The 25621-nt window shown below is 39.4% G+C and overlaps 1 protein-coding gene across 1 annotated transcript in view; it reads right to left on the minus strand.

Moving 5' to 3' along the window:
* The window catches only part of NET1 (neuroepithelial cell transforming 1), an 80248-nt gene that overhangs the window by 32615 nt on the left and 22012 nt on the right, over positions 1-25621 (minus strand). Inside the window, exon 2 of the mRNA XM_004379720.2 lies at positions 14208-14274. Coding sequence (XP_004379777.1) covers positions 14208-14274 — 67 coding nt within the window. The remainder of the gene's footprint in view (positions 1-14207; positions 14275-25621) is intronic.

Consider the following 25621-nt stretch of genomic DNA (forward strand, 5'->3'; position numbering starts at 1 on the left):
TTATTTAAAATGATGCAAAAATTCTAAATAAAATATGAGCAAATAGAATATAATGGTATGTTAAAAGAATTTAATACATCGTGGCTAAGGAGGCTCTTCCTAAAAATGCAATATCGGAAAATCTTATTACTACAATTCACCATGTTGACAAGTCAACGGAAAAAAGTATTATCTTGCGATCCTGACTGATGAATTGAAGGCAAAGATAAGACTAGTAAGATGCTTTCTTAACATAGTAAAAATATGTAACAAATAACAATTCCCATTTAGATTCAGAAACAAGACAAAGTACCACAAAAAGTAACCCAGAGAACAGTAGTTTACTTTTACACCAAAAATAACCAACTAAAAAATTCACTTTTTTTTTTTCTTAAAAAAAGATCCTATTCATAGGAACAATAAAAATAATGTAAAATACCTAGGAATACACAAGAAATACAAAGTCAACTCCTACACAAAGTAACTCTAAGAAAAAATGAGGGGCAGAATAACACCTCTATAGAGAATGAAGGCACACCAGTATGTTCAAAAAGCAGATCACAACTATAACATATTACTTCAAATTGAGCTAAAAGACATTAAGAAAATGATACGGAAGAATAACATAAATCAAAATTGGAAAAAACTAAAAAATGAAGTGATAGAACTCGGCATCTTTATCCCAAGATCATATCCAGAAGATGCAGAAAAGTATGAATAATATGATCCAATTTTGAAAAACAAACTAGCCAAAAATCCTGCATGTGTATCTTTCTGTGACTGTGTGATTGTCTACGTATTTGCAAATAATTATATAAGCAAAATATAGGATACCTATGATGTTGTTGACATGGGTTAGAATAGAGGTTAGAGGACGAGAGGAAAATGTGGGGAGAAGAGGGAAGGGGAAAGAGATTGCCAAGCAACAGAGGATTAAACTGGGAAAAAAGTATGTATATGATCATATGTATGCATTTAAACAAAACTGTATACTTGTATAGGTATATGTATAAAGAAATTTAACATTTTACAATATTCTACTGTATTTTCTTCATTTTAAAGTTTTGCTTTTCATATTTCTATCTTTAATCCATTTGGAACTTATTTTTTAAGTATGTGGTGTGAAGTAGGATAGTCATTTGCCCTCCCTCAACACCATTTGTGGATAGCACCATTCTTTTGTAATGTGTGTTATACAGTAAGTTCACACACAAACTGATATCAGTTTCTGGGCTTTCTATTTTGTTCCATTTGTCTATCTATCCCGGCATCAGTGTTCTGCTGTGTAATTACTATACCTTCGGAACAAGTCTTAATAGCTAATATAGTAAGTCATATTTCCCCAGACTTCTATACTGCTTTCACTGTTCTGGGTCCTCTCTTCTTCCACATGAATTGTAGAATGAGCTCAATTAAACTTTAATGAGATTTTTATTAGAATTTCACTGAATTTATGAATTAATTTGGGGAATACTGAATTTTTATACTGATAAAAATACAAGTTCTTTTCCTGCATGAATATAGCACATCTCTCCACATAGGTCTTCTGTGTCCTTCATTTAATGATTTCCAATTTTTTTCCATAAAAGTCTCACATATCTTTTCATAGATTTATTCTTTGCTTTTTAAAAAATTGTTGCTATTTCAATGGGATCATCTTTAAAAATTACATTTGCTTACTGCTAGTATACATACAGGAGCCCTGGTGGCGCAGTGGTTAAGAGCTTGGCTGCTAACCAAAAGGTCAGCAGTTCGAATTCACCAGCTGCTCCTTGGAAACCCTATGAGGCAGTTCTACTCTGTCCTATAGGGTCACTATGAGTCGGAATCGACTTGACATCTATGGGTTTGGTTTTGGTTTCAGTATATGTACAAGGAGCCCTGGTGGTGCAATGGTTAAGCGCTCGGCTGCGAACTGAAATGTCAGCAGTTTGAACCCACCAGCTGCTCTGTGGGAGAAAAAAGCTGGTGATCTGTTCCCATAAAGATTACAACCTAGGAAATCCTATGCGGATTTCCTACTCTATCACAGTGTCACTATGAGTCAGAATTGACTCAACAACACACAAAAATAACAGTAACAACAGTGTATGTACATTACATTGATTTCTTTTTATGGTTCGTGTATCAAATACCAATGTTTGAACCCTTATTTGCTCTAATAGCTGCTATTAATATTCCCTTGAATATTCTATATAGATAATCATATTGTCTGAAAGAAATGAAACCATATTGTCTGTTCCTTTCTAATTTGTATACTGCTTGTTTTCCTTGTAATGTATTGGCTACAATCACTAGTATAATGTGGAAGAGATATGGGGACGGCAGGCTTTTTCCTAAATTTAAAGGAAATGTTTCTAACATTTTACTATTACGTATATTGTTTGTGGTAGGTCTCCAGTTAAGGAAGTTCTCTTCTATTTCTGGTTTGTCAAGAGTTTTGTCATGATTGGGTGTTGATTTTATTTTTTCCCACTCTTACTTTTCCTTCTATTTTCTTTGGCTTAGTCTATTGTTCTCATTAATTGTTTTCTCATTAATTTCTGTACTTATTCTTTCTTCAGATATGCATTTAAAATATCCCTCGTAGTACTGCCTTAATCACATTCCAAAGGTTTTAATACATGAACCATGAGATATTACTTTGTCTTGGGAGACCTCTATAAAAATGTCTTCCCAAGTGGGACACACACACTGAGGCAATATACAAGACATCTTCCCTGAGATGCAGGAAGAAAATGTTAGAACTTACATGCATTTCTTTGATCTTTAAAAAATAAGCTTCACTAATATTTAATATACAGATGATCACTTCTTCATCACCCACATCATAAGGTTAAAAATAATGGTGATCTAATCAGATCCAATAAGAAGTCGGCCCAAAACTCTGAAATTATGACTATTTGAAATACAGATTTATGCCCACTGTCATTAACCTCGAGCCCTGGTAGTGCAATGGTTAAGTACTGAGCTACTAACCAAAAGGTCAGTGGTTTGAATGCACCACCAGCTGCTTCATGGGAGAAAAGACCTGGCGATCTGCTCCTGTAAAGATTACAGCCTAGGAAACTCTATGGAGCAGTTCTACTCTATAGGGTCTATAGTTCTACAGGGTCGCTATGAGTTGAAATCGACTCACTAACACCGAACAACATCATTAACCTCACCCAAAATGAATATCGTGCTTTGAGATATTAGCTACTAATGGTAGTACAAACACATAAATTACAAATAAGTATATCAGGGTATATGCTCAAAATATTTTTGCTGATAGGCATTGTAAAAATGGTGGCAGACCTCCTCGTCTAACTTCACAAGGGGGAGGAGAGAGAATCAAGATCAGCAGCATCAGCCCAAGACTGATTCTAATAAAGTGGAAGTCAGACATACCTCCTTTCTCCAACCCTTTTTACCAATTCTGATTCCAGTTGATGCAGCCATGGCATTCTCTATTTCTCTGCTGGGTTCATTGATTCCACACAGAACTCACAGACCATAGTCACAGTTATGGGGTTTATTAGGAAAATACCAGGTGACATCAGCATCACAGCAAAATGCAGGCCACCACAGTGTGACAAACTGACAAATGAGTGCTAGAAGATATGACACTGGTATTTCTAATACCAGCAGGGTCATCTGTGGTAGACAGGTTTCAGCAGAGCTTCCAGACTAGGACAGACTGGGAAGAAGGACCTGGCGATCTACTTCTGCAAAAATTGGCCAGTGAAAACCTTACAAGTAGCAGCTGAACACTGTCTGATATAGTGCCAGAAGATGAACCCGTCAGGTTGGAAGGCACTCAGAATATGACTGGAGAAGAGCTGCCTCCCTAGAGTTGAGCTTAATGACATGGATGGAGTAAAACTTTTGGGATCTTCATATGCTGATGTGGCATAACTCAAAATAAGAAGAAATAGCTGCAAACGTCTACTAATAATCAGAACATGGAATGCATATAGTACGAATCTAGGAAAATTGTAAGTCAACAAATCTGAAATAGAACACAAAAAGATCAATATTCTAGGCATTACTGAGCTGAAATGGACTGGTATTGGCCATTCAGAATAAGACAATCAAATATGCATTCATTGTCAAAAAGAACATTTCAAGATCTATCCTGAAATACATTGCTGTCAGTGATAGGATAATATCCATTTGCCTACAAGGGAGACCAGTTAATACAACTGTCTTAGTTATCTAGTGCTGCTATAACAGAAATGCCACTTTAACAAACACAGATTTATTCTCTCACAGTTTAGGAGGCTAGAAGTCTGAATTCAGGGCACTGGCTCTAGGGGAAAGCTTTCTTTTTGTTGGCTCTGGAGGAAGGTCCTTGTCTTTCAAAATCTGTGGGCCTGGCATTCCTTAGAGATGTCTTAGCATCAGTCTTCCCCTCGGTCTAGGAGGTTCTCAGCATAGGGACCCCAGGTCCAAAGAACTCACTGCACTCCCAGCTCTTCTTTCTTGGTGGTAGTACGACCTCTCCCTCTGCTTGCTTCTCTTTTTATGTCTTACGAGATAAAAGGTGTGACTCAAACAAGCGTGTGACTTGAGTAAGGGTGTGATAATTATATCAGATCACAAAATGGAGGATAATTACATACTACTGGGAATAATGGCCTAGCCAAGTTGACGAATATTTTTGGAGGGCAAAATTCAATCCATGACAATGACTATTATTCAAATTTACGCACCAACTCCTAGTGACAAAGATGAAGAAACTGAAGGTTTTTACCAACTTCTGCAGTTTGAAAATGATCCAACGTGCTATCAAGATACATTGATAATTACTGGTGATTGGAATGAGAAAGCTGGAAACAACGTAGGATCAGTAGTTGGAAAATATGGTCTTGGTGACAGAAATGACACTGGAGATCGCATGATAGAATTTTGCAAGACCAACGACTTCTTCATTGCAAATAACCTTTTTTCAACAACATAAACAGCAACTATACACATGGACCTTGCTGGATATAATATACAGGAATCAAATTGACTACATCTGTGGAAAGAGACAACGGAAAAGCTCAATATCATCAGTCAGAACAAGGCCAGGGGCCTACTGTGGAACAGACCATCAATTGCTCATATGCAAGTTCAAGCTGAAGCTGAAGAAAATCTAAACAAGTCCACGAGAGCTGAAGTATAACCTTGAGGATATCCCACCTGAATTTAAAGACCATCTCAGGTACAGATTTGACACACTGAACACTAATGACCCAAGGCTAGATGAATTGTGGGATGACATCAAGGACATCATACATGAAGAAAGCAAAAGGTCATTAAAAAGACAGGGGAAAAAAAAAAAAAAGGACCAAAATGGATGTCAGAGAGACTCTGAAACTTACCCTTGAATGCAGAGCAGCTAAAGAGAGTAGAAGAAACAATGAAGTAAAAGAACTGAACAGAAGATTTCAAAGGGTGGCTCAGAAAGACAAAGTGAAGTGTTAATAATGAAATGTGCAAAGACCTGAAGTTAGAAAACCAAACTGGAAGAACACACTCGGCATTTCTCAAGCTGAAAGAACTGAAGAAAAAATTCAAGCCTAGAGTTGTAATACTGTAGGTTTCTATGGGCAAAAAATTGAACAATGAAGGAAAACATCAAAAGAAGATGGAAGGAATACACAGAGTCACTGTACCAAAAAGAATTGGTCGACATTCAACTATTTCAGGAAGTAGCATATGATCAAGAACCGATGGTACTGAAGAAAAAAGTCCAAGGTGCATTGAAGGCATTAGCAAAAAGGAAGGCTCCAGGAATTAGCAGAATATCAAATGAGATATTTCAGCAAATGGGTGCAATGCTGGAAGTGCTCACTCGTTTATGCCAAGAAATTTGGAAGGCAGCTACTTGGCCAACTGAATGGAAGCAATCCATCAGTGTGCCCATTTCAAAGAAAGGTGATGCAACAGAATGCAGAAATTATCAAACAATATCACTAGTATCACATGCAAGTAAAATTATGCTAAAGATAATTCAAAAACTGTTGCAGCAGTACATCAATAGGGAACTGTCAGAAATTCAAGCCAGATTCAGTAGGGGATGTGGAATGAGGGATATCGTTGCTGATGTCAGATGGATCTTGGCTGAAAACAGAGAATACCAGGAAGATGTTTACCTGTGTTTTATTGACTATGCAAAGGCATTCAACTGTGAGGATTGTAACAAATTATGGATAACACTGTGAAGAATGGGAATGCCAGAACACTTCATTGTGTTCACTTGGAACCTGTACATAGACCAAGAGGCAGTTGTTCGAACAGAACAAGTGATACCACATGGTCTCAAATCAGAAATGGTGTGCGTCAGGGTTGTATCCTTTCACCACACCTATTCAATATGTATGTCGAGCAAAGGATCTGAGTAGATGGACTATATGAAGAAGAACGTAGCATCAGAACTGGAGGAAGACTAACAAACTGTGATATGTAGATGACACAATCTTGCTTGCTGAAAGTAAAGAGGACGTGAAGCGCTTATTGATGAAGATGAAAGACTACAGCCTTCAGTATGGATTATACCTCAACAAAAGAAAACAAAAATCCTCACAATTGGACCAATAAGCAACATCATGATAAATGGAGAAAAGATTGAAGTTGTCAAGATTTCATTTTCCTTGGATCCACAATCAACGCCCATGGAAGCAGCAGTCAAGAAATCAAAGGACGTATTGCATCAGGCAAATCTGCTGCAAAGGATCTCTTTAAAGTGTTTAAAAGCAAAGATGTCACCTTGAGGACTAAGATGCACCTGACCCAAGCCCATGGTATTTTCAATTGCCTCATATCTATTTGAAAGCTGGATAATGAATAAGGAAGACCAAAGAACTGATGCCTTTGAATTATGGTGTTGGCAAAGAATGTTGAATATACTTTGGACTGCCAGAAGAATGAACAAATCTGTCTTGGAAGAAGTACAGCCAGAGTGCTCCTTAGAAGCGAGGATGGTGAGACTTCATCTCATGTACTTTGGACATGTTATCAGAAGGGACCAGACGCTGGAGAAGGACATCATGCTTGGTAAAGTAGAGGGTCAGTGAAAAAGAGGAAGACCCGCAACGAGATGGATTGACACACTGGCTGCAACAATGGGCTCAAACATAGCAATGATTGTGAGGATGGTGCAAGACCAGGCAGTGTTTTGTTCTGTTGTACGTAGGGTTGCTATGATTCAGAACCAAGTCGACAGCACCTAACAACAAGAAATAACACCAGGTTACTACTCAGGGTCAGGATCAACAGGTTACAACTCAGGATTAGGATCAGGAAGCATGTAGGCAAAATCTCCCTTCTTCAGTGCAGGACAGTTCTCCGCTCCTTTTGGCCCCCTCAAGACAGGCCTCCTCTCTTGGCCCTCGGCCTGACCTCTCCTCTGCTCAGGTGAGTGTTACAAAGGTCTTTTAACTCTGCCAGTAAGTGCCTGGAGGAACCTCATTCTGCCAGCAAGCCTCCTGCCTTAACATGTTCAGCTCTCTTGCTCAGTGGGTCTGCATGCCCACTGTAGCTCCTTGCTCAGTGGGCCAGGAAGCCCACTACAGCTGTCTCGCTTCAATCTGTCACCATTTCTCTGCTGCTGGATTCTGCTGTGCTTACCACCACTTCTTGCCATCTCTCATGTTATAGCTCTCTCTGTCTCCTAGGTCTAGGAGGTTCTCAGTGCAGGGACCCTGGGTCTAAAGGATGTGCTCCACTCTAGGCTCTTCTTGGTGGTTGTGAGGTCCTCCCTTTCCATCTCTGGAATGGCTCATTTTAAGCCTAGCAGGATGGCAAAACTGGTCAATCCCCTCATTAGGGTTCCATTCACCTTATTTGCATGGTCCCACCCCCATAAGGGTTCCATGCACCTTATTTGCAGGCTGTCCAATCCCCTTGGTGGGCCACAATACCTTATTTGCATAGTCTCACTGTTATGGATTGAACTGTGTCCCCCAAAAATGTGTGTCAATTTGGCTAGGCCACAATTCCCAGTATTGTGTGATTGTCTACCATTTTGTCATCTGATGTAATTTTCCTATGTGTTGTAAATCCTACCTCTGTGATGTTAATGAGGTGGGATTAGCAGCAGTTATGTTAATGAGGCAGGATTCAATCTATAAGATTAGGTCGTGTCTTAAGTCAATCTCTTTTGAGATATAAAAGAGAGAAGCGAGCAGACAGGGGGACCTCATACTACCAAGAAACAAGAGCCAGGAGAACAGCATGTCCTTTGGACCCGGGGTTCCTGCGCCAAGAAACTTCTCAAGCAGAGAATATTGATGGCAAGGACTTTCTCAGAGCCGACAGAGAGAGAAAGCCTTTCCCTGGAACTGGCATCCTGAATTCAGACTTCTAGCCTACTAGACTGTGAGAGAAGCCATCTTCTTGTGTATTTCTATTATAGCAGCACTAGATAACTAAGACACCCACCCAATCATTGTGTGGGAGTCACAAAGACTATGGCTAGGAGAGTCATATTAAGTAATTCACTGTACCGCAGTCCCCGCCATCCCCCTGCTCTTCTAGCCATTGGCCCTATCATATTTGAAGGATTAACTTCCCCCTCCCAATCATTTTACCAGTCCAAAACAATCATTAACGATTAGTCCCTCAGTAGGCAAAGAGTCCTCAGGGTGAGATTACTCAGGTACCAGCCATTCAGGTCTGCTATAGGTATCCATCTGATCTGGTCAGTTTCTCCAAGTCATCTCATCTTTACCTTCTCTGACCTGTGATAAAATTGAACTGAGAGATGATTATCCCCTTGCTCTGAGCCTCTCTCCAGGTATCACCATAGCAAAATCTTTAAGGAACTTTAGATTTGGCCACTGTACTTCGGTCCAGCAGTGCTTCCCCCTCTACTCTTTCACAGTTACAGCTTCTATAGTTTTTTTTATAATCACAATTGACCCTGTTAACAGTCAACACTCACAACTGAATCATATAATCCTATCAGCATCTTCCCCAGACCTATCAGGAAAAGAGGAATCTATTCAGTGGGGATCCTTCTTGTCTCCCTCATTTTGAGTGTAAGCACACCCAAGAAGAGTGTGTAAGCCAGCCACTTCATGTCTTTATGTCCACCCATTTTTGAAAGCCAATTTCTAAACTGTCCATCCCTATCAAACCAGTGGAGCCCTGGTGGTGCAGTGGTTAAGAACTTGGCTGCTAACCAAAAAAGGCCAGCAGTTTGAATCCACCAGTCACTCCTTGGAAACCCTGTGGGGTGGTTCTACTGTGTCCTATAGGGTCACTATGAGTCGGAATCGACTGGACAGCAATGGTTTTTTTGGTATCAAACCAGTAATTCGAGGAGACAAGCATGTTCCTGGAAAGAATCTTCTGTTATGTTTAGAACTTTGAGCACCTGCATCCATAAGCAAAGTCCAGTCCAGAGCAAGCCATTATGGTGCAGCAGTCTTCACCAACTCAAGGTGTCAAACATCTCTTTCTCTTCACTTGGTTGAGTTCTGGTCAGCTTATCCCTAGCCCCTGTGGGCTCTGTCAGTGGGAACCAGCTGTAGGATTGGGAGTCCACACATCTCCCTGCACTTTAGACCAGCCAGCCCCTTCTCTCTCTCTCTCTCATCCCTATCCTTTCTGGGCTAGGTCAGTGGGTGCCAATGGAACATGTCCAAACTCAGCCCATCTCTTCATTGCTGCACACCCACCCCTACTTCCACTCATTAAGTGGACCCAAGTGAGCATACCAGACTATCTACTCACCGGCTCTCTTTAACTTCCAGTCCTAGGAGGAGGTTCTTCTGATGGACACTGAATTTTCCTGCCTCCATGCACCCAATGGCAAACTGCTTGTTCACAATTCAAAAAGCAAAAGTCATTTTTTTTCCTGCAGGTCCTTCATTCAAATGCAAATCTCCTGCTCATGAGTCTGCATGTCCTTTAAAATGCAAATTTCATGACTGAAGGTTCTGGGTGGGGCTCAGGTTTTCGACCTAATCCCCCAATACTCTATACACTGTGCCATCAGGGCTCCTTTACTGTATGCCCTTTCATGACGACTGGTACATTTAGGTACCACTTAATTTTCTGCCCTCGAGTTGCTTGGCAGACTTTTTTACCACTTAAGAGTACGTGCTTGCATCAGGGTGGGGACTTGTGTAACTGTAAAACTGAAGCAAGTTCATTGGCACATTATTGCTGGGTTGAGAGGTTATTGTACCAGGTGCTGCATCTTATGAGGAGTGACTGTGTGAAACTTTTGTCTCTTTGGGTTTCTGTACAGTGAGAAAAGGCTTATATTTACTGTTTCCTGTGTGTTGTCGGGAAGGTGCAGTTCTTGGGGTTAGGGAATGTTCAAGTGAGTAAGTTATTTTCAGATGCAATACAGTGTAAGCATGCGTCCTTGATGTACTGTATGACCACAGATACATATAAGTACCATTTACAGGAGTCAGTGGGGTGCAAATGACATCAGGCTAAGATAAAACAATCTTTTACCTGCCTCATTCCACCTATCCTACCTCCAGAGTCAACTAGTACATATGTATACCTCATAATATTAATAAAAATCCATCTTACATAACAAAAAATTAACAACACTCAGTGATTCTGCATGTATTCCATTAGTGAAAAAAAATTACATCTCCAAAAAATTATGAACATAAAATAATTCAGTCATGAAAGGGATACACAGGGCAACTGGATTGAAACAAATAGCCTGTGTTTCCTTTGGGCAAACCCTAGTTCCCCTTTTAGCATATTGAATCAAGTATTGGCTGAAGGCGGAGTTACACACTCTCAGTTTTCTAATCTATAATACCCAATATTCACTTCTATCATACATTTAGGTCTGTTTTACAACACTAGGTAGGAGAAACGTTGAATATCCATAGTACATTCAGATAAACACATAAATCTTTTTAAAGTATTCTGGTTTCACCTCTTCTCCACCCCTTGACTATCTTCCCATTCATAAGCATATGGCCTTGGCCTCTGGCTGGGTGGAACCAGAAGACCCTGGCTCCCTATCAATTATCTTGCTTAACTGGCCAGGCTTTTGCCCCAAACAACTCTAGAAGTGGCTTTTCTATCCTCCATTTCCCTACCTGCTGCTGCAGCCTAACATCTCTTACTATCCTTTTAGCCATTACAGATAACAACAACCAAAGTAACCATTCAAGAATTAGAAGGATTCACTTCTGATACCCCTTTGTTATTTCTTTTCCTAAGTTCCATGCTTCCATGAGTCTGGAGCTATTGCAACGATCCCACTCCTGATGCCAACTGAATGAATAATTTCTTTTATAAGGATCAGCACAAAGCTGGTTCCTATGAGGTGGAGGTTAAAGAGCTCCAATTGTCCAACTTTTCCAAACTGCTGTACCACTTCATCATCTCTAACATCAACTACTCCTCCTTCCCTCAGTACTCTCCCTCTGGTCTTTGGGTTCGGTAATTCACTGCAACGTCTCACAGAACTCACAAACTGTACTCACAGTTAAATGGTTTATTAGGGAAGTAACAGGGTACAACTCGGGATCAAGAATGACTCAGAAATTAACAGGAACAACTCAGGATACAGTTCTTGATCAGGATAGCTTTCTCTCACCCTCTGCCAGTGGGCCCTGCTTGGGGCTGTCACCAGGCCCTGCTCGGGGCCTTCTCAAGCAAGTGTTACAAAGCTCTTTTAGCTCTGCTAATAAGTACCCAGAGGCGCCCCACTCCACCAGCAACCCTCCTGCCTGAAGGCGCTCAGCTCTCTCTTTGTGTGTTGGCATGCCAACTGTAGCTGCCTCGCTCAGTGGGCTGGGAAGCCTACTGCAGCTAATTCACTTCAGTCTCCTGGTGCTGCTTCTTTGCTGCTGGATTCTGCCGTGCTTGCATCTCCAGTGTTATAGCTCTCTCCGTCTCCTGGGTCTAGGAGGTTCTCAGTGCATGGACTCTGGGTCCAAAGGACGTGCTCCACTCCTGGCTCTTCTTGGTGGTACTGAGGTCCCCCTTTCTGCCTTTGGGGTGGCTCATTTTAAGCCTAGTGGGATGGCAAAACTGACCAATCCCCTTGTTAGGGTTCATTTACCTTGTTTGCATGGTCCCACCCCCCCACAGGGGTTCCATGAACCTTATTTGCGTTATTAGCAGGCTGTCCAATACCCTTGGTGGGCCACAAATACCTTATTTGCATAGTCCCACTCAATTATTGTGTGAGAATCACAACTATGGCTAGAAGGGCCATATTAAGTAATTCACTGCACTGCAGGCATGTGCAATTAAAAGTTTGGAGATACTTCTCTACCAAAGTTTTTCTGTTTATGTTTAGGCTGGTCAACTGGTAAATGAGAGGGACCAAGATGGGAGAAGTTTCAAAGGAAAACACAAAATTGCACTGAAAGCATGAGACTCTTGCCATGAATGTTTTATTGGCCTCTTCATGGATATAATGGGTATAACAATATAGAAAACTCACACAGAAATCCCAAATAGAAAACCAGAATACAAATAAAATATGTCTTGCTGAGTCCATAACACCATGAAAACACTTTTAGAATCAATCATTTTTGCTATCTCTTCCAAATAAGAGAAACATAAGAGTCATGTTCTATTTGTACATAGTTTATATATATATATACTATATATATATATATATATATATATAATGAGGCAATGATAGTAAGTACAAAAAGAATGAATTTTCAGTTGTCACTTCACACAAAGTTAGATGTCTCAGTAAAGTCTCATTCCAATAATAATGGAGCAGTCCCTCAATTCTGTGATGATTAATAGCAGAAAATCATTCATTCATTATACATATTATCTGCAATCAAGCATTTTTATATTTTTCAACTAAGAAAATAGAGCTATTAGAGAATAAACATAAAAAAACTTCATGTTTCATAACATATTTTCTTAAATTTTACATTGGTAGGAATTAGTGTAAGTGAAAGGATTTCATAAAGAGTTAAAGATGAATAGATCTGAATACTTTTCAAAATATATTTTATATTTACTTGAAGTAAAAATCCCTTTCAGCTTGTTAAAAGAAAAGGATAAAATTAGGTTGCCAAAGATGATGACATAAAAACTCTATCTCAAGATATTTAGAGGCCCATGGTCTTGGGGAACATCTAGCTCAACTGGCATAACACAGTTTATAAAGACAGTGTTCTATATTCTACCTTGGTGAGTAGCGTCTCGGGTCTTAAAAGCCTATGAGCAGCCATCTAAGATACTCCACTGGTCTCACCACTTCGGGAGAAAGGGAGAATGAAGAGAACAGGATACAAGGAAAAGATCAGTCCAAAGGACTAATGGACCACAGCTACCAAGGCCTCCACCAGACTGAGTCCAGTACAGCTAGATGGTGCCCGGCTACCACCGACTGCTCTGACCAGGATCACAATAGAGGGTCCTGGACAAAGCTGGAAAAGGATGTGGAACAAAATTCTAACTCACAAAAAAAGACCAGATTTACTGGCTGGACAGACTGGAGAAACCCCAAGAGTATGGCCCCCGGATACCCTTTTAGCTCAGTGGTGAAGTCACTCCCGAAGTTCACTGTTCAGCCAGGGATTGGACAGCCTCATAAAACAAAACAGGGCTAATGAGGCACAGCAGTCCAGGGATGAGCACTAGAAGGCAGGAGGCGACAGGAAAGCTGGTGATAGGGAACCCAAGGTTAAGAAAAGAAGGGACAGTGGTGATATGTTATGGGGTTGTTAACCATTGTCATAGGGCAACATGTGTACTGTTTAATGAGAAACTATTTGTTCTGGAAACCTTCATCTAAGGTAAAAAAAAAAAAAAAAAAAAATTATCTATGTGAGATCAAATTGACAACAGCATCTCAAAAGGTTTAATGGGAAGCCTAGGGGGCAGTGAGTTGAAGATAATGGTGATGGAATAATTTGGAAAAGGATAGAATAGCAGCACAACTGGAAGAATGTAATCAATGTCACTGAATTGTACATGTAGAAACTTTTGAAATGGTGTAACTTTGGCTATGTATTTTCTCACCAAAAAAAAAAAAAAAAAGGTGTGCCACGGTCAAGAAGGGAGAGTGTTGACATGTCATGGGGTTGTTAACCAGTGTCATAAAACAATATGTGTACTGACTGTTTAATGAGAAACTATTTGTTCTGTAAACCTTCACCTAAAGTACAATTAAAAAAAAAAAAAAAAAAAAGATATTTAGAGACGATAGACAACTGAGTTGTACACCAGACTGAAAGACAAATCAAGAATTAATTCTATCCAGTGCCTTGAAATAAAAAACTCTGGTATCTACTCACCAAAGTGAAGTCCCAGTGGGGGCCAGGTGTTAAAAATGTGAAGGAGCTACCTCTCCGTAGGGAATATCTGTTAATAGAAAATTCAAACAATAAATAAACTGAGAGAAACTTTAGTGGAATAGAAGCCCTTGTAGTGCAGTGGTTAAGAGCTCAGCCGCTAACTAAAAGGTTTGCAGTTCAAATCCAGCAGCCGCTCCTTGGAAACCCTATGGCGCAGTTCTACTCTGTCCTATAGAGTCACTAGGAGTTGGAATTGACTCGATGGTAACATTTTTTTTTTTTTTTTAAGTAGAATAAAACACTAGACAGATGAAAAGAACTTTTCATAATTTCAAAACTGTTTAAAGTGGAGTAGCCTTATTAGTCATTCAGTTTAGAAATAAGAGGGAGGGTATGCAAAAAAAAAAAGAATGAAAGAAAGAAAAAAATTTCAGGGTTCTGGTCATTTTCAGAATCTTTAAGGTGAAAGAGCCTATATAAAATTAGTGAACAAATTAAGAGTATTTTAAAAGAATTCACCAAACCAAGCAGAGTTTATCTTTGGATACATATACATGGCTCAATAACATGACATCTATTAATATATTACATCAATAGGTCAAATAAAAAATGGTAAACTCCTCAGTAGATGCAAAAATTTTTTTTATAAAATTCAACATTCCTAATATTTTGAAAAACAATAAAAGGATATTCTTAAGAAACAGAACCAAAATGTACTTTATTTACTTAGATTTTATGTTGTAAATCCCTTCCATGTACTGATTTTTTAAATTATGATTTAGTAAACAAACAAAAAAAGGGTTTCGCTGGTGGCGCAAATGGTTAACAACTCGACTACTAGCCTAAAAGTTGATGGTTCGAACCCACCCAGAGATGCCTCAGAAGACAAGCGTGGCGATCTGTTTTCAAAAGGTCACACAGCCTTGAAAACCCTATGGAGCAGTTCTACTCTAACACACATGGGGTCGCCATGAGTTGGAATCAGCTTGAAGGCAACCAACAACATTTGTAAAATGTGCAGAAAATCACAAAACATACTAGGGCAGGAGATAAAGACAATTTACAAACTAAGTGTTAATTACTTCAGATGTAAACAAATTTAAATAAACTGAGGGCTTTTTTCTCTCAGAATCTTTGCTCCTATAAGTTACAGAAACACCAGAGATGACTATTAATCCTGTAAAAATTTACAAGCTTAAATCAAATACACAGGCTTCTATAGTTTTCTAAGCTAAATATAGAAAAGTTTGTTTATATTTTGAGAAGGAACACAAGGGAAAATGGCTACAAGGAGAAAGGGAGTCAAGGGATGCTTTCCAGAAGAATATTTAAGTAATACTAAAGCTGAATCTAAAGGAGAAATAGCAGTGAGCAAAGCATGCAAGAAGGAGGGCTCTTTGGGCAAAGGAAATAGCACATGTTAAGGCGGAGTGAAATGAGTTATATCTAGGAAACTGCAAGTAGTTCCTTAAGCTTGAATACCTAGTGTCATGGATTGAATTGTGTCCCCCCAAAATATGTGTCAACTTGGTTAGGTCATGATTCCCAGTATCGTGTGGTTGTCCTCCGTTTTGTGATTATAATTTTATGTTAAAGAGGATTAGGGTGGCAATGTAATACCCTTGGAAACCCTGGTGGCATAGTGGTTAAGAGCTACCACTTGGCTGCTAACCAAAAGGTTGGTAGTTCGAATCCACCAGGTGCTCCTTAGAAACCATATGTGGGGAGTTCTACTCTGTCCTATAGTGGTCACTATGTGTCAGAATTGACTCGATGGCAACAGGTTTGTTTTTTACGGTAACACCCTCACTAAGGTCACATCCCTGATCCAATGTAAAAGGAGCTTTCCGGGAGTGTGGCCTGCACCACCTTTTAACTTACAAGAGATGAAAGGGAAGTAAGCAGAGAGGGGGCACCTCATACCACCAAGAAAGCAGCGCCGCCAGAGCAGAGCAGGTACTTTGGACCTGAGGTTCCTGCGCTGAGATGCTACCAGACCAAGGGAAGACTGATGACAAGGACCTTCCTCCAGAATTGAAAGAGAGAAAGCCTTCCCTTGGAGCCGGCACCCTGAATTCGGACTTCTAACCTAGTGGACTGTGAGAGAATAAACTTCTCTTTGTTAAAACCATCCACTTGTCATATTTCTGTTATAGCAGCACTAGATGACTAAGACACCAAGAGAAATAAAGAAGGGCTAGATAATGATAAAAAGCTTTATACACAACACTTAAGAGTTTGAACTTGATCTTGAATATGTATGGCAGCTATTGAATTTTAAGAAACATGAAAGATGAATTAGAAGAAGGTGGGACTGGACAGGAAGACCAGCTATGAGACAGCTCCAAAATTGCTGATGATAAGGGGATATGGCAATGGTAGCAAGGTTAGAAAGGAGAAGCAGATTAGGTTCAATGACAAAGTCAGCAGGACAGATTTCTCCTTTTCCTCCCTATGTCTGTACAGTTACTACCAGCATTCCTAGTAGAGGGAAATATGATGCCACTAACAGAAATTAGAAATAGAAGTGGAAAAATCTTAAGATTTTAAAACAAACATTTCCTAAATAGTTATTTTGGGAAAGATTAAAACATAGTAAGACTCTTATTATTTATGGAGCACAATTTTTTTTTTTTTTTTTTGAGGGCCTCTTTAGGGGAGCAGAACAACGTAAACTCAAAACCAAACCAAACTCACTGCCATAGAGTCGACTCTGACTCATAGCAACCCTATAGGACAGAGGAGAACTGCCCCATAGGGTTTCCAAGGCTGAAAATCTTTACGGAAACAGACTGCCACATCTTTCTCCCAAAAACAACTTAAGGAACAAATTATTTCATTATTTCTTGTCACTGCAAGAAGTGGTAACAAAGAATAGAATAATGGAATCAGAAGAAAATGGTATGATTTTTGATGAAACATTGGAACAATGTGTTTAAACAAAAAAGTCATCTGAAATGTTATAATTCATATCACTAAATAATACATAGATACAATATTATAAACAAATGCTAAAAGACTATGAGTCCTTAGATCACAAACACTGCTCTAGTGTTAAGTGCTATTGTATAGTAGCCACATGGTTAAAAAGAGCCATCAGTGGGGACTGGGTTGAGGAGCAGCAATTATGACTTCTCATAAGATTACTTTTAATGTAATACAAACACTCGTTATAAAGTAGTAATTATTGTGGTGCTTAAAATATTCAATAAACATTTCCTTTCAAGTATAAATGTTAAGGAGAATCACAAAATCAAAGCTATTCATTTTATTATTTCGTAGAAATGACCATACGGATCTCAGAATGAATTTGATGTCTGAAAGCTGGAAAGAAAATAGCTCTTAGGAATCTTAAACAGGCTAACAAACTGGAAAGCTATTTCCAATCGGATGGCAAGATTCTTTCCAGCACTAGCTATAATCAGCTTTACAGTAATGCTATTTTTTCCTATTTCAGCAAGTACCTGTTTATTTTAAATACTCATGGAAAAAAGGAACCAACCAAAACAAATTATGTGCAGAAGGATATGAGATAGTGCCAACTTTAAAAAATCTTGGAAAGACATACACATTTTTCATAGTGGTTAGACTAAAAATTTAATAGTTATTTTTAAATCTTTGTGGGAAAAATTTTTCAAACACACAAAATGATAGGATTACAAATGGCCTCTCCAGAGGATACACAGTACAATCCATTTAAAGAGTGGTTTAAAGGCTGAAATGTGGAGCAACAAATGGCAGTTCTTCATCTTTTCAAGAATTTTTGTCCAACCCTCCTTTTTCCTATATCCAAATAATTATAACATTTAAAGCATAAAATAAATGAATACATTAAAGAACTAGTTTGGTATATTAAGTTGTGTTTCTTATTTAACCCCACTGTAATTTTTTTCCTTGGCCTCTGTCTTAGGCTGGGTTGTCTAGAGAAGCAAAACCAGTGAAGCGCATATAGATAGATACATAGAGAGATACAGATTTCTCTCAAGGAAATGGCTCATGCAGTTGTAGAGGCTGGCGAGTCCCAAGTCCGTGAGTCAGGTGTCAGGCTGGAGGCTTCTCCTGACTTATGTGGCTTCAGGGGCTGATAAACCCAAGAATGGCACATTAGATGTCAGGCTGCTGGCTCACAGGCTGCGGAGGCCGACGAGTCCCAAGATCGGCAAGCAATTAGTCAAGCCGCTGGCTCACCTCCCAAGAATCAGAGGTCAGGTGATGATGAGCTGGACGCAGGATCCAGAGCAAGCAAAAGCCATCGAGATTTTCTAGAATGTCCATATTTATTGGATGCAGGCCACACCCCCGAGGAAACTCCCCTTACAACTGCTTGGCTAACCACATCATGGAGATGATTACATTATATCATAAAAAGGAGGATTACTAACATCATTATATAACTGCCAAACCACTGAGAATCATGGCCCAGCCACGTTTACACACAACCTTAACCATCACAGTCTCTAACATACTTCCTTTGCTATCGTTTGTGTGTTTTAAAACAGGGTAAATGATTTTTACATTAAACTAGTTTCAGTCTAAACAAAGCATGATTAGCATGGTAAAGTGGCTATTCAAAATAGAAACATTTTATTAATTCATTCTTTGGTCAAATTATATTTTCAGAGATTCTGATATATGTCACTGCCCTCCTCCATCATGGTAGATAAGAGCTGAATTGAAATTATAAATGGCAGAAAGGTAGCTCAGTGAACATTTTCATAAAATGTACCAAACAACATTATAACTAACAGGAAAACATTTATACTCTTAAAAACAGAATTTACCTTCAAGGGGGTTTCATTATAACGATCACAGGTAGAATGAGGTGAAGGTTAATAGCAATAAAGAAAAATAAGGACGATAATTAGCTACCATTTATTGAGTGCCTACTATAGCACTGTACGTATACTGGCATCCTAAAAATAACATAAGTTAGTTTGTTGGTGTTAGATGCTGTTGAGTCCTCTCCGACTCGGTGCCCCGTGTTCAACAGAACAAAACAATGCCTGGTCCAGTGCCATCCTCAAAATCATTGCTATGTTTGAGCCCACTGTTGCAGCCACTGTGCCAATCCATCTTGTTGAGGGTCTTCCTCTTTTTCACTGACCCTCTCTACCAAGCTTGATGTCCTTCTCCAGGTTCTGGTCCCTCCTGATAACATGTTCAAAGTATGAGATAAAGTCTCCCATCCTTGCTTCTAAGGAGCATTCTGGCTGTACTTCTTTCGAGACAAATATGTTCATTCTTCTGGCAGTCGATTCAATACTCTTCCCTAACGCCATAATTCAAAGGCATCAATTCTTCTTTGGTCTTCCTTATTCATTGTGCAGCTTTTGCATGCATATAAGGCAACTGAAAATACCATGGCTGGGGTCAGGCACACCTTAGTTCTCAAGGTGACATCTTTGCTTTACAACACTTTAAAGAGGTCTTTTGCACAGATTTGCACAATGTAATACATCATTTGATTTCTTGACTGCTGCTTCCATGGACATTGATTATGGATCCAAGTAAAATGAAATCCTTGACAACTTCAATATTTTCCCTGCTTATCATGATGCTGCTTATTGGTCCAGTTGTGAGGATTTTTGTTTTCTTTAGGTTTAGGTGTAATCCATACTGAAGACTATAGTCTTTGATCTTCATCAGTAAGAGCTTCATGTCCTCTTCACTTTCACCAAGCAAGATTATGTCATCTGCATATTGCAGGTTGTTTATCTTCATTGAATCCTGATGCTGCGTTCTTTTTCATATAGTCCAACTTCTAGGATTATTTGCTCAGCGTACAGATGGAATAAGTATGGTGAAAAGATAAAACCCTGACGTACACCTTTCCTGATTTTAAACCATGCAGCAATTCCTTGTGCTGTTCAAACAACTGCCTCTTGGTCTATGTACAGGTTCTGCATGAGTACAGTGAAGTGTTCTGGAATTCCCATTCTTCACAATGTTATCCATAATTTGTTATGATCCACACAGTCAAATGCCTTTGCACAGTCAATAAAACAAAGGTAAACATCTTTCTGGTATTCTCTGCTTTTAGCCAAGATCCATTGGACATCAGCAATGATATCCCTCATTCCATGTCCCCTTCTGAATCTGGCTTGAATTTCTGGCAACTTCCTGTAGATGTAGTCCTGCAACAGTTTTGAATTATCTTCAGCATAATTTTACTTGCATGTGATATTAATGATATGGTTTGATAATTTCTGCATTCTGTTGGATCACCTTTCTTTGGAATGGGCATAAATATGGATCACTTCCAGTCGCTTGGCCAGGTAGCTGTCTTCAAAATTTCTTGGCATAGATCAGTGAGCGCTTCCAGTGTTGTATCCATTTGTTGAAACATCTAAATTGGTATTCCATCAATTCCTGGAGCCTTGTTTTTTGCCAATGCCTTCAGTGCAGCTTGGACTTCTTCCTTCAGTACCATTGGTTCTTAATCATATGTTACCTCCTAAAATGGCTGAACATCGACCAGTTCTCTTTGGTATAGTGACTTTGTGTACTCCTTCCATCTTCTTTTGATGCTTCCTGCGTCATTCAATTTTTTTGCCCATAAAAAAGAAACAAAAACAAAAAACCAAACCTATTGTCATCCAGGCTTGAATTTTTTCTTCAGCTTGAGCAATGCCGAGCACTTTCTTCCCTTTTGGTTTTCTAACTCCAGGTCTTCACACATTTCATTATAATACCTTTTTATTTTCCTTGAGCTACCGTTTGAAATCTTCTGTTCAGCTCTTTTATAGCTTCATCATTGCTTCGGTTTGCTTTAGCTACTCTACATTCAAGAACAAATTTCAGAGTCTCTTGTGACATCCATTTTGGTCTTTTCTTTCTTTCCTGTCTTTTGCTTTCTTCATGTATAATGTCCTTGATGTCATCCCACAACTCATCTGTTCTTCAGTCATTAGTGTTCAGTGCATCAAATCTGTTCTTGAGATGGTCTCTACAGTCAGGTGAGATATACTCAAGGTTGTACTTTGACTCTCATGGACTTGTTTTAATTTTCTTCATTTTCAACTTGAACTTGCATATGAGCAATTGATGGCCTGTTCCACAGTCAGTGCCTGGCCTTATTCTGACTGATGATATTGAGCTCCTCCATCATCTCTTTCCACAGATGTAGTCAATTTGATTTCTGTGTATTCCATCCAGAGAGGTCCACGGGTATAGCTGTCACTTATGTTGTTGAGAAAAGGGATTTCTAACAAATAGGTGATTGGTCTTGCAAAATTCTATCATGGGATCTCCAGCATCATTTCTATCACCAAGGCTATATTTTCCAACTACTGATCCTTCTTGTTTCCAACTTTCACATTTCAATCACCTGTAATTATCAATGCATCTTGATTGCATATTTGAACGATTTCAGACTGCAGAAGTTGGTAGGAATCCTCAATTTCTTCATTTTTGGCATTAGTGGTTGGTGTGTAAATTTGAATAATTAACTGGTCTTACTTGTAGTCGTATGGATAGTACCCTATCACTAACAGCATTGTGCTTCAGGATAGATCTTGAAATGTCCTTTTTGACAATGAATGCGACACCATTCCTCTTCGGTTTGACATTACCGGCATAGTGGACTATATGATAGTCTGATTCAAACCATTCCACTTTAACTCACTGACATCTAGGAGGTTGATTGTCAAGCATTCCATTTTATTTTTGACAACTTCCTACTTCCCTAGATTCACACTTCGTACATTCCATGTTCCAATTATTAATGGATGTTTGCAGCTCTTTCTTCTATATTGAGTCATGCCATATCAGCAAATGAAGGTCTCAAAAGCTTTACTCCATCCATGTCATTAAGGTCGACTCTACTTTGAGGAGGCAGCTCTTCCCCAGTCATATTTTGAGTGCCATCTCTCAGCACTATATCAGACAATTTCAGCTGCTATTCATAAGGTTTTCACTGGCGAATTTTTTCAGAAGTAGATTGTCAGGTCCTTCTTCCCAGTCTGTCTCAGTCTGGAAGCTCTGCTGTAAAAACCTGTTCACTGTGGGTGACCCTGCTGGCATTTGAAATACAATAGTTTCCAGCATCACAGTAACATGCAAGCCAGCACAGTACGACAAACTGATAGATGAGTGGTGGTCCTTCAAGTGGTGGTGGATCTTCCAATTAAAACAAAAAACAAACCATAGAAATAAAAAGATGTCAACTAGCTTATCATAAAGTAGAAATTGAGGGGTTTATAATGAAAAATAAATGGAATGAGTTAGCAAAGAAATATTTTTAAAAAAACAAGTGGAATAGAATGATTAATGACAGGAATATAGCAGAGTAGATCATTGACACTAGCAAGAAATAAGCCTCGAGGCATAGGGACACCAGAAATATGACAAAGTATAATAAAGAATTGTAAGGTATGCCTCCATATCTGTTAAGAATTACTTCCTATGTAAAAAAAAAAATTCAGGAGCACTGAAAATGTGGCTCCTGGGCTAAGGAAGCTGCTCCCACACACCAGGGATAAATAAATGCCTCAGTCAAATTACAAACTAGTACATATAACTACAAATAACTGAAATAAAAAAAAGTTAACCTGTAAATACCAAGGGTAATACGAATGCAGAAAGAATATATAACCTATACTCTAGTTAACGTTTGTTGATACTTGGGATGCTGAACTATGCAATTTCTTTATAAATTAGGCAAGACAGCAATAAAAATTATTGCAGAAAGAATTCATTGACTTGGGTCACATATCTGTTGTAGTAGACATCTACTACTGTTCTGACTGCTCAGCCTCTTTGCTTGTTAAGGAATTATCTCTTCTTCCACTTCATAAAGATTCTGGAGGTCCTGATGATCACGTAGACCTATATCCTCAACTAGAGTACGGTTTTCTCACTTGTATCTGACAGCATCAACTAATATACACATCTTTTGTCTAGAACACAGTTGAGCATCTAGAAAACACACACACACACCAGTTATCAAAATGTCATGCACTAATACTCAAGCCATCATTTGGTGCCTCTGTATCATACAATTCTAATATACTTGGTTAATCAGGTTGCCTTGCCCACAGAAGCAAATTCAGCAAAGTGAGACAAGGAATGACAGCAGCAAATAACAGGGAAAAGAAAAAAATCTAAGAGCATACATAATTAAAAATCTAGTAGTCTTTAGAAAACAGTTTATTGTTGCTGTGTGCCATCTAGTTGATTTCAACTCATAGCAACCCTATAGGACAGAGTAGAGCTGCCCCATAGGGTTTCCAAGGCTATAATCTCTATAGGAGCAGATCACCAAGTCTTTTCTCCCATGGAGTGGCTGGTGGGTTTGAACCGCCGACCTTTCAGTTGGTCTCTGCTGCTGGCACACTGGGCACTCAGCAGTGGCTGTAGCCAAGTTGGCCTTGGTGAGGGAAGTCCATGTTGCTAAGCCCATGCATAACCTCCATCTCTGTGACCACGGCCACTTTGTTCATGAGCCCATTGGGCAATGACGGCAGTGGCTGGGGAAAGAGGATGAGTGGTTTCCATTGAATGCGTCATTCTATCTACTTGATTCTTAAAATTCTCCTCTGCTGAGGTCGCCCTTTGATGAGCATTCACATGAGACACAAATATCGTCACTTCTTTGGCCCATTCAGAGAGGTCTATCTACATACCTCTTCCCCATACTTCCTTGTTTCCAATTTTCCAATCATGTTCCTACCAAGTCCCTGATCATCCAGCCAAACCATTGGCCACAGCCCATCAATCAGTATACAATGGCACATCTGGCCATTTCTTCTTCCAAGGAAAGTAAACAACCAGGTGCACTGCTCCAAGTTCTGCCCATTGCGAGGATTTCCCTTTACCACTGTTCTTCAGGGAGGTTTCAGAAAGGGGCTCTAGTGCTGCCACTGTCCACCTTCGAGTGGTGCCTACATATTGCACGGAACCATCTGTAAACCAGGCACAAGTTTTCACTTCCTCAGTTAACTGATCATAAGTAACTCTCTATGAGGCCATAGGTGCAGACTGGGAGATGGAAGGTAATGTGACAGAAGTGAAGACCATAGGCACTTGGGCCACTTCCTCATGCAACTTACTTGTGTCTTCAGGTCCTGCTCAGGCCCGATCTTGTATATAACACTTCCATTTAATGACGGAGTGCTGCTGTGCACGTCAATGTTATGACTCTATGGATCACACAACACCCAGTTTATTATGGGCAGTTCAGGCATGGTTAAGCATTCAGTCTCTACTAGGCCCAGTAACAAGCCCAAAGCGGGGTTGTTTTCTTTTTTTTAATATAATTTATTTTTGTTGTTGTTGAGAACATACACAGCAGAACACACACCAATTTAACAGTTTTTACACATAAAATTCAGTGGCACTAATTACATTCTTTGAGTTGTGCAACCATTCTCGCCCTCCTTTTCTGAGTTGTTCTTCTCCCATTAACATAAGCTCACTGCCCTCTAAAGTTCCTGTCTAGTCTTTCATGTTGCTGTTGTTAATTTGATCCCATATAGATAGAACTTAAAAGAGCACAATGCTCAAGGCAGACATTCTTTACTAGTTAATCTAAGCTATTATTTGGCTTTAAGTGACAATAGTTTTTATTAAAGTCTGTATAAATTATTTCTATATCAATTTTTAATGTCTTTTTTTTTTTAATTGTACTTCAGGTGAAGGCTTACAGAACAAATAGTTTTTCATGAAACAGTAGTACACATATTGTTTTATGACACTGGTTAACAACCCCACAACATTTCAATTCTCTCCCTTCTCAACCATTGTTTTTTCTTTTTGGTGAAAATATACATAGCCAAAGATACACCACTTCAAAAATTTCTACATGCACAGTTCAGTGACATCGACTACGCTCTTCCAGTTGTGCTGCTATTCTCACTTTAGATGAAGGCTAACAGAACAAAATAGTTTCTCATTTAACAGTTAGTACACATGTTGCCCTCTGACAATGGTTAACAACCTCACAACACATCAACACTATCCTTACTCAAACTTAGGTTCCCTATCACCAGCTTTCCTGTCCCTTTCTGCCTTCTGGATCTTGTCCCTGGACTGCTGTGCCTCATCAGTCCCATTTGGTTTTATGGCGATATCCACTCCCCGGCTGAACGGTGAACCTCAGAAATGACTTCACCACTGAGTTAAAAGGGTGTCTGGGGGCCATACTCTCGGGGTTTCTCCAGTCTCCTTTAGGCCAGTAAATCTGGTCCTTTTTTTGTGAGTTACAATTTTGTTCTACATCTTTCTCCAGCTCTGACCAGAACCCTCTGTTGTGATCCCGGTCAGAGCTGTCAGTGGTGGTAGCCAGGCACCATCTACCTGTACTGGACTCAGTCCGGTGGAGGCCTTGGTAGCTGTGAACCATTAGTCCTTCGGACTAATCTTTTCCTTGTATCCTGTTCTCTTCATTCTCCCTTGCTCCCGAAGGGATGAGACCA

This window comes from Trichechus manatus, unplaced genomic scaffold, assembly GCF_000243295.1.
Source record: "Trichechus manatus latirostris isolate Lorelei unplaced genomic scaffold, TriManLat1.0 scaffold00067, whole genome shotgun sequence".
In the NCBI taxonomy this organism is placed as follows: domain Eukaryota; kingdom Metazoa; phylum Chordata; class Mammalia; order Sirenia; family Trichechidae; genus Trichechus; species Trichechus manatus.